The sequence below is a fragment of the Gordionus sp. m RMFG-2023 genome, chromosome 3, assembly GCF_954871325.1.
Source record: "Gordionus sp. m RMFG-2023 chromosome 3, tfGorSpeb1-WG-v2, whole genome shotgun sequence".
Lineage (NCBI taxonomy): Eukaryota > Metazoa > Nematomorpha > Gordioida > Chordodea > Parachordodidae > Gordionus > Gordionus sp. m RMFG-2023.
In genome coordinates, this window is record NC_088777.1 from 50,013,601 (window position 1) to 50,032,980 (window position 19,380).

General features: G+C 29.1%; 2 protein-coding genes across 3 annotated transcripts; both read right to left on the reverse strand.

Annotated features, from left to right (window-relative positions):
- Positions 1-605: 605 nt before the first annotated feature.
- LOC135925908 (exocyst complex component 7-like) lies at positions 606-13,433 on the reverse strand. Of its 2 annotated transcripts, XM_065461478.1 has the most exons (18): positions 13,339-13,433; positions 13,209-13,293; positions 13,025-13,133; positions 10,946-11,063; positions 9,705-9,746; positions 9,468-9,588; positions 9,344-9,407; positions 8,817-8,988; positions 8,062-8,123; positions 7,339-7,566; positions 6,927-7,166; positions 4,856-4,922; positions 4,053-4,416; positions 3,744-3,842; positions 1,617-1,752; positions 1,473-1,514; positions 1,197-1,330; positions 606-746 (listed from the first exon to the last, which is right to left on the reverse strand). In XM_065461478.1, the coding sequence occupies exons 2-18, from the start codon at positions 13,277-13,279 to the stop codon at positions 644-646; spliced, it is 2,172 nt and encodes a 723-aa protein (XP_065317550.1). In that variant the 5' UTR covers positions 13,280-13,293; positions 13,339-13,433; the 3' UTR covers positions 606-643. The 2 variants fall into 2 exon arrangements, with proteins under 2 accessions (XP_065317550.1, XP_065317551.1); XM_065461479.1 differs by lacking the exons at positions 10,946-11,063; positions 13,209-13,293; positions 13,339-13,433 and having other exon boundaries at positions 13,025-13,080.
- Positions 13,434-13,973: 540 nt separating this feature from the next.
- Positions 13,974-15,233, reverse strand: LOC135927085 (piggyBac transposable element-derived protein 3-like). Its single transcript, XM_065463022.1, has one exon. The coding sequence runs from the start codon at positions 15,231-15,233 to the stop codon at positions 13,974-13,976; it is 1,260 nt and encodes a 419-aa protein (XP_065319094.1).
- Between the last annotated feature and the right edge of the window lie 4,147 nt (positions 15,234-19,380).

The window sequence follows — 19,380 nt, forward strand, 5'->3', positions numbered from 1 at the left end:
CGATTCTACTCAAGTCCACTAGGTCAAAATTCTCCGTCAAAAAAGCATCTTTGGCTGATTAAAAGATTTTTTGAGTGCTAATAAAATTAATAATCACTTTAGATGTCGGACTAGGTCATGTTGGGGGGGGGGGTAAAAACTTAATTTAAACTAGTTAAAAGAATTTTTAAGTGTCATTAATCATCATTCTTAATTTTAGGATCAAAGGTTATGGTGGTGAGTGGGGAGGAGGATCAAAGCAAACAATCTGAAAGGAGTTAAAATAATAAAATATCTTCACATGTTTTAAATTAAAACTAACAACAAAAAAAAAATCTTTTTAAAAAAAAAAATTAAGTAAATAATAATCAAAATGCTTGGTCTTTTATAACAATTCCATTAATACTTACTTTCCTGTGGGGAAAAAAAATCGGTTGATTGGAAAGCTTTTAAGAAAGAATTTCTTGGTAGTTTTCGGGCCATGTAGCCCCCCCCCCCTCAGATCATTACACTTTAAGGAATTTTATAGCCCCTTGATTACCTTATAATAATTTATTTTCTTCAATATATTTTTTACTTTATATCATAAATGTAGATAACGAAAACACAATTTTCAATCGAAATCGTTTAATAACAAATATGCTTATAAAAATTAATCTCCGTTTTAATCAGTTCCAGTAAAAAATTGGTCAATTTCTTCGGAAATTCGTTCATTCTCGTATTTAATATATTTTTCGGGATTTTTCGAAAAGGGAACATTCATAAATCTAAAATGTAAAACGAGATTAAAAAAAATAAATTTTACAATTAATATATATTTTTTTTCCTCCTTTCTTCTTCTGCCTTCACTCAATTTAACTTGTCTCACTGCAGAAACAACTATCAGAAAAGAAATAAAGAAAGAAAGAAAAGAAAGTTATTTTTTTTTACAGGAGAAAAGAAGAGGCAAAAAAATGAATTTCTTATCAAATTTAATAAGTTTTTAGCGTTTCAAAAAATATTAGCGATCACGAAACATAAGCATATTTTTTTCTCCTAAAAATGTTAAAAATAATGATAAAATGGAAGCGACTAATAATTGATAATATAAGAAATTTCATTAGATATTAAGATAGTAGCTTCCAAGATATAAATAACCATTGAAAATTAGGCGATTTTTTCAAATGAAATTTACGATAGATATATATTTAAAATAGGAAAAATATTCGAAATCTTACTTGTTTCTAAATTCTTTGTATAACGGGAGGATGAAAGCCTTGGTCTCTAACCTCAACGTTTCTCTCATCTTCGGGTCGGCCACGAAATATTTTTTGTGCTTATTGGCTAATTCTTCGAATTCCTTGTTGAAACCCTGGATATAAAAGCAAATAACATGCAGTTTTTTTTAAACATTTATCTAAATTTGTTTGCTTGGCTTTTCTTCTTTCTTTCTTTCCTTATTTCATTCTTTTAGCGTTAATATTAATAACAGTCGAAAAAAAAGAAGAAATTACCGTAAATTTGTCCTTGATAGCTTGTTTATCCTTGTCTTTCAACTTTCGTTTGTGTGTTATTTTGGAATATAAAAAAAATAAAGTGTCAATCAAGTCGTTGTAAAATGCATATGTTTTTTTTAAACCAAAAAAAATATAATAAACTTTGAAGGAAGCCGTGTTAGCGGTTATGCTTCCTTTGCTAGAATAGACATCGGGCGAGGTGACAGATGTCATAGCTTTGGGAATGTTTATGTGAGGACCGGATTTTTCATTCATGTAATACAAAGCCTTACCCCAGCTAAAAAAAAATTTTTTTATATATTTATTTTATAAGAATACTCCAAATTTTCTTTAATTAGAGTATGAGGTGTAATATTCTATTCTACGCGTAATTTTAAAATTATCACGAATTTATAACTGTCAGTTTGTATGGACCTTTATGGACGTTTGTCTTATAACTCGTATTCGAGGGGAAGTAGTAATACCGTTTTATGTAATATAATTTTGCTTATTTTTTAAATTGTTAAAAAAAAAATATTATATTCTATTTCTGTACTTTTGTTGGTTAATATTTTACCATGTGAAATTATTTTTGTTTTTATAATTATGGAAACATAATATATAAATGTGCTTATTAAAACAACGGGTTTCAGTAAATATTGTACTATTATCAATTTTAATTTTAGAGAAATATTTGATAAAACATATGCGACCACGACAAATAAAATAAGGGATAAAACAAAAAGAGATAAGCTATAAACCTACCTTCTAAATATTCAGATTAGTAACGTACAAACATATATATAAATTAGTTTTTGCTAATCGGCTCACTTTGAGCCGATTTCTAAAAACGGTTAACTTTGAGCCGATTTCTAAAAACGACTAACTTTGAGACGATTTCTAAAAACGGCTAACTCAATATTTTACCCAACAGAAAAATATTATGAAAGCCTTGATATTTTTGCTCATAGGTGGCACAAAGATTCGAACATCTATCAACGAAATCTCGAGTCTTAGACAATATTTTTTTTTGGGCTAAAATATTGAGATAGCCATTTTTTAAAAAATCGGCTCAGCTGTTTAACAACGTTATATTATAATAGCCATTATTTTATAAAACAACTCGGGCCAACTTTATATTCTTTTTTTTAAAAAAAGGGGCCATTTTATATTAAAAAAAACATATATAAAATTTACGAGAGAAATCCAAGTCTATATTCGCGCAAAATTAAAGGGGGGGGGGGGGGATCTAATAAATTTTCCTAGAAATTTATGCTCGAAAGGGAACGACATCTCCTGTACCAAAAGAGGGAAAGATACATTTTTTTTAAAGGGAAAAGTTGCTGGACCGGAATAAAAAGGGATAGTTAACATAAAATAATAACATTTAAAAGTAAGCCCGAAATAGACACTCAAAACATATGCTGTAAAGGGGAGGGTGAGGGGTGGTAAATGATTAGCATTTAGTAAATGTAAATTTTTTTCCCCAGTTTTAAAATAACTACGATTTATATATCAACACCTGAGACTTGGTGAGAATTCTCGCACGGGTAGAGGCCTGGTGCAAATTTAATAAATTTACAGTTTGGCATTAGCAGCCATTTAAAAAAAAAGGCAAATAGGTTTTGCTTTCTCAATACTGTTTTTAATACTTCGTTTTGTAATATTATTATAAAAATGTAATTATAAATAACTTACTTATAATCCTAAAAAAAAAAGGAATATTTAAAAATTAAAGAAATAAGAAGGCAGACGATAATATAATTTTTCAAAGACAACCTCATTTTAAGCAAGGAACGCGTTACGTTCTTTTTTATAAAATTTAAGGCAACATATAAACGCTCAATTTGTGTGCGTGCACTATTATATATATTATTTTGTTATAAGCATTCTAAAAAAAGGTAATTTTTTTTTGTGAGTTTTCTCTAGCGTTCTTCTTACGTAATTTAATTAATTTATGTAAATTAAATTTTATAATAATTTAAAAGCTCACTGGAATTTTACACTCTTATAATAATACTATTTAAATAAAACACAAAATCTTGCTAGTTTTGGTCATATATATTTGGTTAAAAAAAAGTAATAATTATTAGGAAATCGTATTGCGTGAAAAAAAATACTCCAGTTTTGGCTTTCCCTAATTTCTAACATTAGAATATTTTTTGACCCTTTTAAACTCAACGTAGAATAAAATAAGTACGCAAGGTCGTCATCTAACCAAAAAATAAATAGCATTCGGATTTCAACAATAACATTTTCGTTTTTCAGGGGGTGGGGGGGGGGGATTACCATTGCGAATAAATCCTCTTGAATTCCTGAATCTGCTGTTCGTAATATTCTTCCACTCTAGGAGTCGATATCTTGACCACTTGCAGCAAGTGAGCATTCCTTAATATATAAATAAACGCGTTGGTAATAATATTAAAAATATTTGTGCCTAAATTAAAGATCTGCCAAAAGCAGTCCCGACCCATACCCGGCTTTTTCTCTAATCTCCTTCCTATTCTCTTCACGCTCCTTTCGTTTTTAAGGGGAAAAATGAAATATAAATGAAAGAAAATGAAAAAAAAAGGAAGAAGTAAAATTGATTTTTTTTACTTCCGTAAGAATTTGAGCACGTAAGAGAAGTTATTTATGAGGAATACGCTACCCAAAGCCTCCTCGTTGTAAGCCTCGAATTTAAGTCGCAGATTAAGGCCCAACGTCGATAAAATTCGGCTCAGGTAAACGGAAAAGGCCTTTTTGGTGTCGGCCGTCACGTTGTTAAGTTGGACAAATGTCGAGTTCACTTTGGACATATTTTCGTCGCCCGTGGGGGTAAATGAACCTGACCTAGGGTAACTTTGATAATTATGATTAGATCTGTGAGAGGGTGAAAGGGAAGAGCGAGTTGAATGAGAAGTAGAATCGCTGAGAAGGGTACGAGGGGGCGAAATCGAGGATAGAGGGTAGGTTATGGGGTCTAAATTTCGATATATATAAAATAAAAAAGAAATAATTTTAAAGAGCTTTTTTTTCTTTCTCTGAATGAATTCCAGGAGGAAAAATGTATTAATCACTGTGGAGGTGGTGTAATAAATGGTAATGGTTCGTTTTTTTAAATATATTTATTCGGCCATTAAGAGAAAATAAAGCCATTCATCTGAGAACCCTTTTTTTAAAGTTTATGAATCGTGTCAAGGTTACCTACATCTCACCAGTTGGTAGAGATTTATTAAGAATAAATAAATATTATTACAATTCTTTCTCCTTTTTTTCTTTTCTTTTCTTTCCTTTCCTTCTTTCTTTCTTTCTTTTCTTTCCTTCTTTCTTTCTTTCTTTTCTTTATTCTTTCAAAAAGTATAATTATCCCGGGTTTCGAAGTGAAGCATCAAATATCTTATTTAAAAACATGAATAAACCTTTTTTGATGAGAATGTTGCCGATGATATCCATGAACTCCGATATGTTTTCCAGGAATAGGCAAGTCTTTATCGGTGAATTTAAATATTATATATATATATATACACATTATTTCTTTTATACTTATGTAAACAATTCGTAGAAAAATTTTGTGACAATTGGACTCGGGTCCTCCTTTTTTGGATCGGACTTTTTATTTTTTAGATTGACACTTTTTAAAATGGCACTTTTCCTTTTCTTTTGATCGGAAAACCCAGTAACGATGGCACATAATATATAATTTTATTTATTTGGAATATTTTTCAGATTTTTGTTTTAACCCCTTGTTTGAATATTTTTAGTTTTTTTATATCAATATTCTTTATAGACCTAAACAATAGCATATGATATTGTATTCCACCCTCATAGGAGAAATTAATAAGATATGTTCATAAAAAAAAATAGTTTTAAATCAAATTAAATTATAGAAATCATTTTTAAGACATATTTATTATCAGAAGTAAAAGGGATTTAAATCAAATTATCTGCTGCCACCTTCATTCTTTAGTTTTTTATTTATACTAAAAAAAATTAACAAATTTTTGATAAATAATAAAATTGGCAGGAAATTTTACATGATAAAAAAAGGCACATAAAATATGATAAATATGCACCCGACAAAAAAAAGCTAAACGCGAAACGCGGGAAAGAACGATAAATCGCAACTATATAGTGTTCACAAATTGGGCGTTTACGTTTTGCACTAATTTTTTAATCAAAAAAAACGTAACGCATCCCTTGTTTAAATAGAGGTTGCCTTTTTTATTAATATCCGTCGATTCAAAATTTTAAATAAGTTCTAAAAAAAGGATTTGTTTTTGAAAAATACGTCTGCCTTTTTATTTCTTTAATTTTTAAATATTCTTTTTTTTTTAAGATTATAAGTAAGATATTTTATATTACATTTTATTATATAATATTACAAAGCGAAGAATTTAAAACAAACAATGAAAATGCAAAACCTATTTGTGTTTTTTTTAAATGGTTGCTAACGCGATAACGGTAATTTTACCAATTTGCGCGAGGCCATTTGAAATGCATTATTGGCGTTTGCAACGCCGCATTTGAAGCATTCAATTTGTGCTCACTATTTTAAATGAGCTTTGATCATTTCATTTTTTTTTACTATGGTAAAAACTAAATTAAACTCTAATTTCGTTTTAGAAGATTTTTTTCCTTGATTTTCTGGTATCATGTCTAAACGGATTTAATTTTTAGATATTTGTCGAGGGATTTTTGACCTTCTCTTCTTAAACCTATTAAGAAAAATTATACTATGCAAATTTAAAATGACGATAAAATGGGTCATTCACATATGTTTAAAAAACGTATGGATGTATTTTTAGTTACCTTAAGCCTGAACTTTTTTTAAACTTTTACTATACGTTGGCACTGTTTTTTAAAATGGATGACAATTTGAATTCGTTGAATCGTAGAGAATCCTCAGCTGATTCAGGAATATAATCATGATACCATTCAATGTTATATAATAACTAGACTGTCAATACATTCATAATAATGAATTTGAAAACGTGGTTGAATGCAAATCAGCTGGACCCGCCATTTTGGTAACCCATATAGTACTTATTTTATTCTCATATTAAAAACTACTATTAAATTGATAACTTGCTTCCTTATTATCTTGATGATCAGGCAATTCTTTAATAAAGTTTGCGTCAGACATAGGAATAAATTGGCCTCTCGTTTAAAAATTTTAATAATGATATGGGTAATCAAAATGGAGTTCCGGTTGTTTTCATTGATGTACACTTTTAATGAAAGCATTGTTAGTCTAGGTATTATTATATGTCATTGGATGCCATCATTAATCAATTTATGTCATGTTACCTTTTACGTAAAAAAAATGGCAAGTGTGGGGAGAGACTGAGCCACCCACTTATTTTTAATATAATTGAATCAGTCAAATTGTAACGATGCCCAATTGACTCCGCCAAATAAACAGTAAAATGGTTCGATCGCTACTCCACTTAGCAAAAAAAAAATTTTTAAAGGAATAATCTTAATCGCTACATTGCTAGTTATCTCGTGGACTATTCCATCTTTAGGTAGGTTAGCGTAATAGTTGGTGCTGGACGAGTTCAAGCTCGTGTAGCCCTCAAATTCGTTAATATTTGACGAGCCAGAGAGGCACAGCCCCGAGGCGTTGTTGCTTCTGATGGTTTCCAGGTAGTTTTCCAGGAGTTCGAAGCTGACCTCGGTCATGTGATCCATCAAGCTCTCGAATTTTTGTTTCGTGACCTGTTTGCAATACTAGCGCGAATGGAAATTTAAACAAAAAATGCTTCGCTTTATATAAAAAAAAACTTCTTCCTTCTCTTTCCATATTGTTTTCTTTCTTTTTTCTTCGTTTTATATAAAAAACTTCTTTCCTTTCTTTCTTTTTTTAAAAAATGAAGCATATAATATAAGAAAAAAAATTTACTATAAAAACGGAATCTAGTTGAGGCTTAAGCCCCAATAGGTATTTGAAAATCGGGAATATGCAAATGGCCACGGGTGAAAAGTCCTTGGCTTTTATGGCGGTTAGAACGGCGTTAACGATGACGTCACCTTCGCTGAGCATAGACTCCAGCGGGGCTTGAACCAATGCTCCGAATATTTGCCAGAACAAAGTTTCGGGGAGGCATAAACCCATGAGTTTTTCTTCGAGCTAAAAAAGAAAGAAGTAGGTTTAGGGTTACACAAACGAAATGGGTGGGGGGTAATGAGTATAGTTAGGTAATTACTATATTTTTAGCCGGCTAAAAAACGGCTAAAACCAAATTTTTAGCGGAAAGCTATCATTTTGGCTTTGGAGGGTTTTTTTTAAAAGATAGCAGCTGAAATTTGAAGGTAGCTAATAAAATAAAAACGCCATAATGTTAACGGATTTTATCCGGCACTTGAGCCGAATTAGTCGACATTTAGACATTACCCAACTATAGCAATGAGTAAGATTTGAATAAACAAAACGCGCGGTCAAGCTAGGTAAAATAAGACCTATAACATACTTAAGAACAAAATCCTACTATCCCAATTTACAGTAAATATAAGTCACGTGATCAGTAAAAGACATGTGAGGGCACTCCGTCACTTACACGTCGTTAACATATGTTGTTTATATTTTACTTTTTTAAAAAAAGGAGTAATAGAAAGTTATTAAAACCTGCATGAGTTTTAGTAAGGCGTGAAATGCTGTCAAGTATATCTCGATATCGATATCTTTATCTAAAAAACGTCGCATAAAAAATAATTTTTAAATTCAGCGATTATATCGCGAATGACATGAAATATTTTTAAAAAAATAACTAAATTTACGAACCCTTGAAATGGTTAAATAATATGAAATTTTAATGTTTGAAGTCAGCTGCTTTGCTCGTAACTTTTATATTATATCGGAGAGCTCCCATGCCAAACAAATAATCCGGGCTGAGTCGGGTTTAAAAATTAAAAAAATAAAATATATCTGGGCTTCAAATCCGAATCGGATCCAAAGTTTCGACCTCTGAGGTCTCTGGATAAATATAAGCGTATTATCTATTATAATTTTTGTTTTACAAAAAGAAAAAAAATGGAGTAAAACAGCTGACTCCGAATCAGAGGCCTGCAAAAATCCTCCTTTAATCTTGACCAGGCACAGTTGTGGATCAAATGTAAAAAAAAAGAATCTTACAGGGAATAAATCTAGAAACCTTTCTTATTTTTTCTAAAATTTATTTTTTCAATCAGGAAAATAAATGGAGGAATAGGAAAGAAATAAAACATTATTCGGGCCATCAGCTGATTTTATTGCCATAACGGCATTAGAGGACCAAAACGAGAGGCCAGTTTTTAATAATATTTCGTGTCATGGGTGTAACTCTTATCTTTCTTCGCTCCCCATCAAAAAAAAAATCTATAACTTTGATATAAAATACATACCGGACGATGTGTTCGCATTAGGGTTCGCGTTGTTATTAAGGGAGGGAGGCAAATTACTCGATTTGAAGGAAGCCGACGAATTGCGGAAAAATTTTCTCCTGAAATTTTTGAAATTAACGAAACTCTCGGAGGAGTTATTAGTGTAGTTGGAGAGCTTGTAACTGCTACTCAGCTGTTTTGGATATTAAAAATAATTGCTTCCAATAAAATTTGTATAAATATCGAGATTTTTGAAATCCTATGAGCATGCAGGATGTTGTAGCCCGAACATTAAATAATTTCTTGCCCCACCCCTATCCCTAAGCACTCAAATCAGAAGAGAATTGAGCTATATATGCCGAACCAAAAAAAAATGGATTCTGGTTCCAAATATTTTTCAAAGGGTTTTCTATTTCCGGTTCCCATAAATTTTGAAAAGAGGGTGGAGGAATCTGACCACAAACTTCATATATTTTTCATGTCCCAACGTTAAAAAAATATTTCTAAGGTTTTATAAAAAAAAAAATTAAAAAAAAATTAATTCTCACGAAGCTAGAGGGAGTCGAGAGCGAAGATCCGCTTCCGCTTTGAGATTTAACGTGATCCCTCAACCTTTTTTTAAAAAAAAAAGAAAAGCGGACACAATGTTTACATTTAATTAACTAAATATACCCCCTCAAAGATTGTGCCAAATTGTCGCCCCTTACGTTGGAGTAGGTTCCCATAAAATTAGGTGATTCCGAGCCCTTGCTTAACCAACTGGATAATTTGTAGAGGTCTTGACAAACATTGACTTTTTACATTACATTACATATATAACATATTCTTATTTTGAAAATATATAAAATAATAATCTAGATTAAGATGATTAAAAAAAAAATCCAAGAAATTTATTTAAAATAAATATACCCGGGAAATTTGTTATAGTTTGGACATTTTCGGGAGTCAAATCTTAAAAAAAAAATAATCGATAAATATTGTATATAAGTAAATATAGGTTTTAGATATAGATTAATTTTGCCAATGTACGGTGTTCGTATTTTGGATACGGAATTTCTCGATTTTTAAATCATCTGTTTTTCAATTTTCGAAAAAATCTCATTCGACCGGAAATACATTTAGGCATGAAAGAGGGGGGGGGGAGTGAACAATACCTTATGAATTTCAGGGAATAAAAAATGTAAATTCGAACCCCGGTTAATATAGCCGAGAAAAAAAATATATTAATACAAATTATGTCGTTATCTCTTCCCTTGAACATGCGTCAAACGGAACTAAAATATGGGAGGATAAAATAAGAGCCCTTACATCAGAACCCAAGGAATTATGATTCTCTTTAAAAAATAAAAAAATATTCAAATTACCATTTTTAAAAATATAATTATTCATGTTTTTTTTTGGCGGGGAACTTGTAGTTCCAATTCTGTTTTTTGTTATTGTTATTAATATTATTGGTTATATATCTATATATATTCAAATATTTATGGCGAAAGCTGTTTAAAATTTTATAGGATAAGAGTTAGAGATCTTATTCAGGCCCGGCACAAAATCTAAAAATGTTGTCATAACCCGAAACTAAGACAGAAGTACCTTCGGACCCCGAGAATGTGGAAGGTTGGACCGGGCCTTGGAGATCATTAGGATAGGTTATTCTACACATGCTAAAAAAATACATTCTCTCAGTAAAATCGGGTTTCTAAACAAAAATTTTTAAATCGCACACTCAGTGGATAATTTTGTTAAAAAATTGAGAGATTTTCAGAATCCCGAAGAATTCCGTATCCCAATATGACACGTGTATTAATATTGTAAAAAAAGGTTTCTCCGAAATTCGCGAAAATTCGAATTCTCGATTTTAAATCGTAATCGTTTTTCATTGGATGATTTAAAAATAGTGATATTCCTAATTTTGCGGGGATAATTTTTAATATCCCGCAAAAAAAACTTATGATCAATTTATAAATGTTAGTTCGATTGGGCAATAAATGCTCCCTCTTAAGAGTTCTAATTGAATCCTCTTTACAATTTTATACAATCTTTTTTTTGAAGTACTAAATTATAGGTGGATCGGGTAATCGATCGAAAACTCCTACAAATAACTTTTTTTTAAGGAATGTTATTTCTAATTCATAATTATTTGTTTGTTATACCTTCCTCGTTATTCACCAAGTCATTTATGATGTGGGGCGGAATGGGCCTGCTGTTTTGGGTTAATACGTATTTGAACTCCTTCTCCAAATTGTTGCATCCTTGATTATAGAGTTCATTCTGTGGCGAATATTGATAGTTTGTCTTATATTATCTAGTTACGCGGTTTAAGATCCAGAGGCCCGCTAAAAGTAGGCCAGGATAGTTTCCGGCTCGGCTCTAATGGGCGTCGCGCGACCCGAGCCTTTTTTTAAAACATCTGTTCGGGCTGAGTAAGGTATAATATTTTCGAAAAAAAAAAATTCGGGCTGGGATGGTGTTTAAATTTTTTAAAATAAAATTGATATATATTTTTTTTAAATTTTTGCAAGAAACAGGGCGATAATACTCGACTATGTTCAATGTAAAAACTATACGAGACTAATAAAAAAAAATTGGTTCAGGCTTGGGGAATTTTTGAGGTTTGAAAAAATTAGGATGCATGGCATGATCTTCTAGAGATCAACATGGTGTCCAAAGCCCTCCCTCCATTGATTAGTTCTAAGGTTTGCTATTTTTTGTTTTTTTTACTTCATAAAAAATCAGTAGGAATCAGATGGATTTAGAGATCATAGATGATCGAATTTCCATTTCCATCATACAAAAAATATTTTAAACTTCTAAAAGATGTTGATCCAAATGATCAAACAAATTTAAGGGCAAAATGTCTTTTGTGTTTAAATAAAACTATTTAATTTCCAAAAGTGAGCAGCTTCAATCTAAAAAAGCTTCTAAAAGTAAAAAATCTTTCTTTTAAATACAAATTAATTTGGAAGATTTTTTTGGATTCCATGAAATTGATCATCAGGAAAATAATATATTGGACAAATATTTTTTAAATAATAATACCAAAATTGCTATTTTTGATAAATTCCCTGAATTAAAAAATATCTTTATAAAATACAATACCCTGATTCCCTCTAGTGCTCCTCTGGAGTGCCTATTTAGTATTGCAAAACAGGTCTTAGGAAAGAGGCATGGATGTTTGTTAGATTCTAATTTAGAAAATTTATTACTTTTAAAAGCTAATAAAAGGTTATAAATATTTTGATAGATCATTTAATATAAATAAAGCTTTTTGATAAAAAAAATATATATTTTGTTTTGTATACCTTCAAAATGAAAATCAAAGGAGCGGTTATGGAGTGGCACTCCATTACTTGGAGTGGGAGCTAGCTCCTTTTAAAAATGTAGCAGTGGGAGCGGGAGCTAGCTCCTTTTGAGAAAGTAGGAGGGAGCGGGAGCTAGCTACTTTTAAAAAGGAGCAACTCTGATAATCATTTTACATATTTTTTTTCTAACTTGTATTAGGGTCAGGGAAGGTTTTTATTTTTATTATTATTATATCCTATTAAAATTACGAGGGTGGACAATTATAAATCAAACTATAAAATTGGTAATACTTGATTGTATAAAATTTAGGGGAAATTTCGTATATGTTGTTAAAGCCTTTATTTTTGATCATTGGGTCTGAGTGTTTAAGAAAGTCAGGTTCAGAACCTGGTTATTATGGAATGTCCATAAAGATTATTTCATTTGTTGTTTTAGTCTTTTAAATTAAAAGTTACACCTAATAATTATTCTTTTAAGTTAGAAATGTAAATGGTTTATGATGGTGAAAAAATGAAATAAATTTCATAAAGTAAAATTTAAAAAAAAATATATTTGATTAGTAGTCATTATTTGGAATTTGGTTAAATGCATTATCATATTCAAAAATATGATTCACTTATAAGTATTCAATCCAACTATCTAATCCTTCCTAACTGGGACAGATAAAAATGAAAAACACTTACATAATATTTTAGAGTATATGAATGATTATTATAAAATTGAAATTCAAATAGGAGCATTAATGCACTGAATGACATTTAAACAAATTTTAAAAAACCCTGATCTTGTCGAGATTCAAAAATAAAGTTCATTATAGAGATAAAAATGAGATATTTAAGTAATCAAATTCAAATAATGAGTAGATTAAATAAATATATATAAATAATTTATTTTATTTCTACTTCATAAATTATAATTATTAATATTACAATTTTGGATAATTCATTGCTTGATAGGAGATTCTCAGCAAAAAAATCTTTGGCAACAACAATCTTATCCATCTGGCTTAAATATTCCTCAACATTTTCATCAAGATTTCTTGAAAAAAATATATATTTAACTGTTTTTGGTATTTAGAAATGCAATAGTTTATTGTTGAATTTTGAATATTACGTTTGATTTATTATTTGTTCAGATTCTTTAAATGTATTATAATACCCTAAAACATGATCAAGACTTTGCATCAAGTTTTCAGCATCTAATAATATAAAATATTTAATAACCATAAGTGTAATAGCTATACTTTTCAATCTTGTTTGTAAATTTCCAGATTCTTTATATATAGGTGAGACAGCTTTCTCAAGTTTCTCCAATTTTATATCAAATGTATTTAATATGTTAGCCATACTAAGGGTTTCATTGTCACATTTATTTAGCATATCTTTTAGACTGTTAATAGTCCTAATTTTCTTTATTTTTTTTTATTATTATTTAATAATCCGAAAATAATAAATTCATACTTTCTCCAATTCCATTTATACGATCAGCTGTATTCAATGTGTATGATCTTATAGTTTCTTTGATGGCTAAATTGCTAAACAACACTCTTTTTGAATATATACAAAAGAAAGAATTTTATATATAAGTTACAAAAAAGCACAAGTTAGTAGGATTCAAATTGTGCTAAAAGTATTGAGATTCATTAGAGAATAATTTTGTAGTATTGTCTGAAAAATAATATATACGATGAATATTAACCCTTTCGCGCCCGACTTTTTTCCCCTCGATGAAAAAAAATTTTTTTTTAAGAGTTATTTTATATAGACACAAATAACACATTTTTATCAAAAAAACTTATTTCGAGTATTTCTATCAAAAGATATTCAATGATTCCAATTGTTATCAATGGGCAAAATGCAAGTTCATTTAAAAAATATTTTATTTCATATGAAATGACAAATAGCAATTTCGTTTATTATTTAAACATAAATAGATATTACATTTTTTGCAAATAATTCTTGAATAGGCTTCTACGCAATACTTGCACCTTTGCTTAATACTTACGGGCATTAGGAAATGACCTACTTGGTCATATCTTATATCCGATATAGGGGCAATGTTGATAGCTTTTCTTCTTTTAACATCTATGCTGGAAGGTCTGCCGGTTTTCTTTGTATTATCCTTTCCTGCAAGCATCAACCCTTTTGCTATCTGCGATTTAAATACCAGTAAAGGCATAAATTTTATATTATTTAACGCTTTCATATGGCGTCTATATAGGAGCCAGACATTTACCACACAAGAATTCAATAAATGGAAAACCATTCGCATATAATATCGTTTCCATTCAATATCTGTCCGATATAACTCCACCAGCATATCGTTAAGATCTACTCCACCCATACCCTCATTATAGTTTTTAATTATTGCGGGCATTTCTACATTTATAAAGACTTTATCCGAAACAGACCATCGCTTAACTTTGGTTGTAGGTAAAACACCTATAAAGTTAGATATAGTAGTAACGGCTTTGTTGTCCTGCCACTTGCAGATAATAATACCATTCTTTTCGCTTTTGTAATCTATGGCACCTCTTCCTTCTTTTTTTAAAGCCTTATCATTTTTAAGTGTGCACCCTGATAAGAGATTTGATCTTATCGTTCCAGATACCATAATATCCCTTTTTTTAAGCATCAAATATAATTGATATGAGGAGAAAAAATTATCCATATATAATTTGTGGTTTATGTTTGGAGGTATAATTTCCGATATCCGAAGAACGATATCCCCACTGATACCCAAACATGATTTTATGATGTTTGTTGACTTTCCCTGGTATATTTCAAAATCATACATGTACCCGGAAGAGCCACATAAAGCAAACACTTTTATCCCCCATTTATGGGGCTTCGATTTGATATATTGTCGTAATATTGATCGTCCCTTGAAGGGAATTATGAATTCATCGATGGCTAGCTTCTCTTCAAGTTTAATTTTTTTGAAATTTTGTTTTAATTGGAATATGAAGGGTTGAATTTTGAATAATTTGTTGTATCCTTTGTCTTCCCTAGCTACCATATCCTTGTTATTATTGACATGGAAAAATTTCCGGATCAAAAGGAAACGGTTGCGGGACATAGTTTCCGCTATTTGTGGAATAGATGTTTCAACAGACCAATATTGTCGTATAGAAGGCATCTTAACTATACTAGTATATAAATGTATCCCAATAAATTTTTCAATTTCATCACATCGGAACATTGGAATGAATAAATATTTGTTTCCGATACAAAATTACTGATTATCTGATTGTCAAAAAATTTACGAAAATATGGTAGTGGAGTTGAATCCTCTTCAGGAATTTCTAATATAGGGATATATTATGTATTCATATTTCCTATGTCTTTCTTAGACCACATGGGGTTATCTTTTATTTTAATTATAGAAGTATCTTCTATTATATCCTCCACATCAAGGCCTAGTTGATTTGTTATATAAGATGAAGTCGGCAAATCATCTGCCAGCAAAGAATAATAATTGTCTTCTTCGTCTGAGCCCTCTATATTAGCCTCAGATATATCACCCTCGGGAATAAGTGTAGTCATATCTAATAAAAAACATTAGTCATAAAATATTTTTACAAATAAAAATAAGCCTGGAACAAATATGAAATATATTTTTATTAGTTTATACAAAATAAAAATATAATAAATTACTTGTATTGTATATAGCTTAATATAAAAGCATGGTAATAATTTATTCCAAAATAATAAATTTATTTATAAAAAGTAAGTAAACATATAGTTGATTTTACTCTATTATATAGAATTAATTATAAAATACTAGGTAAATTTCCACTTTTACAGACATATTTGACAGTTAGGGAATATATTACAGTTAATAAAATAACAAATTTTACTAATCAATGCTCGATATTAAATATAGCAACAATTTGCATACAATTATTTAACGCCATCTATTTATTTTAAGTAAAAATGATATTTAAATTTATTCATATTATTCATCTCATAATGTCTTTAAAAGATATTTTCTGATGTCCTTATCAATATTTTATAGTTTTCTGTAAAATTTATAATTTACTATATTAGTAAAAATTACTTGATTGTCATTTGATAATTAGATATACTTAGTGTTGTTAAATGGCTCGTTTTGAGCCGATTTTTAAAAACGACTAACTCAATATTTTAGCCAGAAAAATATGGCCTAAGCCTATAGATTTCTCTAATAGATATCCAAACCTTTGTTCCTTCTACAAACAAAATCTTCAGACTTGCCTAATAATATTCTAGATGAAATATCGAGTTAGCCGTTTTTAAAAATCGGCTCAAAACGAGCCGTTTAACAACACTAGATATACTGTAAATCTACGACATATAATATTCCACTGTTTATATTGTGCTTTAATATTTTTTTTAATTTATGATTTAATTTTATCAATAGTTTTATAATTATATTTTACTTTTATTAAGATAAATAAATTAAAATTACATACTTTATAAAAAATTATATTTGATTTATATTATTTAGTAACTTTATGGATTTATTATTAATAATTATAATACATTTCACTTCTGTCTTAAGACTTATTTTTGGCTTATATTCCATTTATTAAAAAACATTTTTGGTTCATTTTATATATTTAAAATTTATTTTTCCAAAAATCTATAAATTATGATGAATAGTTTTATAAAAAAATATCAACTTTTACATTCTTTCTTTTAAATTATTAATTAAGATATATGCATACATATTTGAGGGTCAGGGAGTGGAAGGAGAACTAAGGGGGATATTTTTTATTAGCTAAAAATGATATTTACAAAAGGTGCTGAATTTTTGAAGGGGGGAAAATTTCCCCTTACCCCCCCCCCCCTAGCTACGCCTATGTGCGTTTGCCTTAATTTATTTGTTGGGCTTTAGCAGTTCCAACAAACTCTCTGTTACAAAAAAAAGTAAACCACTATCGCTACAGCTAATGTTTTCAAAAGAAGTAGCTCGGAAGTATCTAATGCTACTCTTTACGTTACTTTGGAATTTTTTTAAAATATTTTTTAAATATCTCTATTTCCACAAATAAAAAATATGACTAAAATTTCAAATTATATAATTTTATTTTTATTGCATCTCAATAATAATAACATTTTCATACTGTCATATCCAAATCTAGAGAGACAATCGGAAAGTATTGGCTATCACAAAATAATCTTTCATCACTAGCACTTAAGGGCAATTCAGTATTAAATTAATATATACGTATTTTTTATATAAAAAAATCATCAAAAATATTTATTTGAGTATTTTTAGATTTAAAAAAAGTTCTTTAAAGGATCAATAATATTATTATTTCTAATTGTTTTTTTATAATATATTTTATATTAATTTATATTAGTCAGGGCGTCGCTAGCCTTTAGAATCTCAGGTTGCTCAACTAAAAATTTTTTATGTAGCGGGCTTTTTTTCTTTCGGCCGTGTTTTATAAGCATATATATAATTAAAACAATACAATACAATTCTAATTTTTTTTAATACAAAATCTATTTATTACAGTATAATTATTTTCAATGGATGATATAAAAAAATTTGCGTCAAGAATTACAATTATAAAAATGGTTTATTAATTCATTCATATGCCTCAATTGACAATGGTTTTAAAGAACCACATAATATAATATAATTCTTAACAACTTACACAGACAAAAGGTCATAAAACTAATATAACTCTCTGTTACCGTTTTAGAGAATGTTTTATAGAATGGACTATAAGGAAAAATTTATAAGTCTAACCAAATCAACAATTCTTGAACAACCAATCCTAATCATAAAACAATATGATGGTTAGAGCTTCCTTTTAGATGACATGATGGAAGCTTAAGTAATCGAAAAAATTATTATGAGATATTAAATTTCTAAATATTATATCAATTTTTCATGATATATAAACGACTAGACAGTTATTGCGCATTTAAATTATGCAATCATATGCTTTCAGCAGCAAGAGTAATAATTCTAAATTACAGGGACGTCGCTAGCCTTTACAATCTCAGGGGACTCAACTAAAAAAAAATTTTTTCGGCCTTCGGTCGGGTTCTATATTAAAATATTATACTTTTTTAAAATTTGCGAACTCTGAACAATTATTCTGAATTTCATATTTTGTCATTTATTATATAATGCATACAAAATAAACTAGCATAAATTAATAAAACAATACAAGATATTTCTAACAATAATATTTTTTAATACAAAATCTATTTATTAGAGTACAAAATATTTTTGATTGCTGATATAAAAAAATTTCGCGTCTAAGAAATTACAAGTGGTAAAAAAGGTTAATTAATTCATACATATGCCTCAATTGATAATGGTTTTTAAAAACCCCATAATATAATATAATTCTTATCAACTTACATTGACAAAAGGTCGTCAAACTAATATAATTCTCTGTTAATATTCTAAACAATGTTTTATAGAATGGACTAATAAAAAAAAATTTATAGGCCTAACCAAATCAACAATTCTTGAAGAAGTGAATATAAACGGCCAATCCAAATCATAAAACTATATGGTAGTTAGAGCTTTCTCTTAGATAAGATGATGGAATCTAGATAATTAATCGAGAAAATTATTGTGAGATATTAAATTTATAAAAGATTATCTTTCATTTTTAATGATATATAAATACACAGTTGACCAATATTGCTTATAAAATATAATATGCTCTCAGCAGCTGTAGTAATAATCTTAAATTACATAGCCACTCAAATGATAGATGCTGGTTAATTTGCAGTCATAGCCATGACACTAACGATGTTAACTCTTATCAGAATTTATTATGTTAGATAATTGATAAAAACATTAAAAATCTAGAGAAGATATTATGCAAATATATTGAAGCCTTAAGTTATTTACACGGTAGGGATGCCATATTAGAAATAATGTAACTATAAAATAAGAACCAGAGTGATATGATCAAAGCAATTAAGATTTTATATATTATTGTCGCACCACCTGTTTGTATGTTATATCTTAAAATAATAGTAGTTTGTAAAAATATCAAAAATATACTTGTATTAAAAATTAAACTCATTTCACTGCAAGTATAATACCGCAATCCCCTCATCTGCCACTGTAGAGCCCGTTTTTATTCCCAATATTACTTTAATCCCGATTGTTTCTGACACAATCGATACTATTGGACCTAGAGCATTGGAATTTATCAAGGCATTCGGCCAAAAGATGCGTTTAATTTCGGGGGAACCTCAAGAAGGTTTTTACCTATGCCAACGTATCTCAATGGAAATTTGTAGGTCGCATAGTATATCAATCC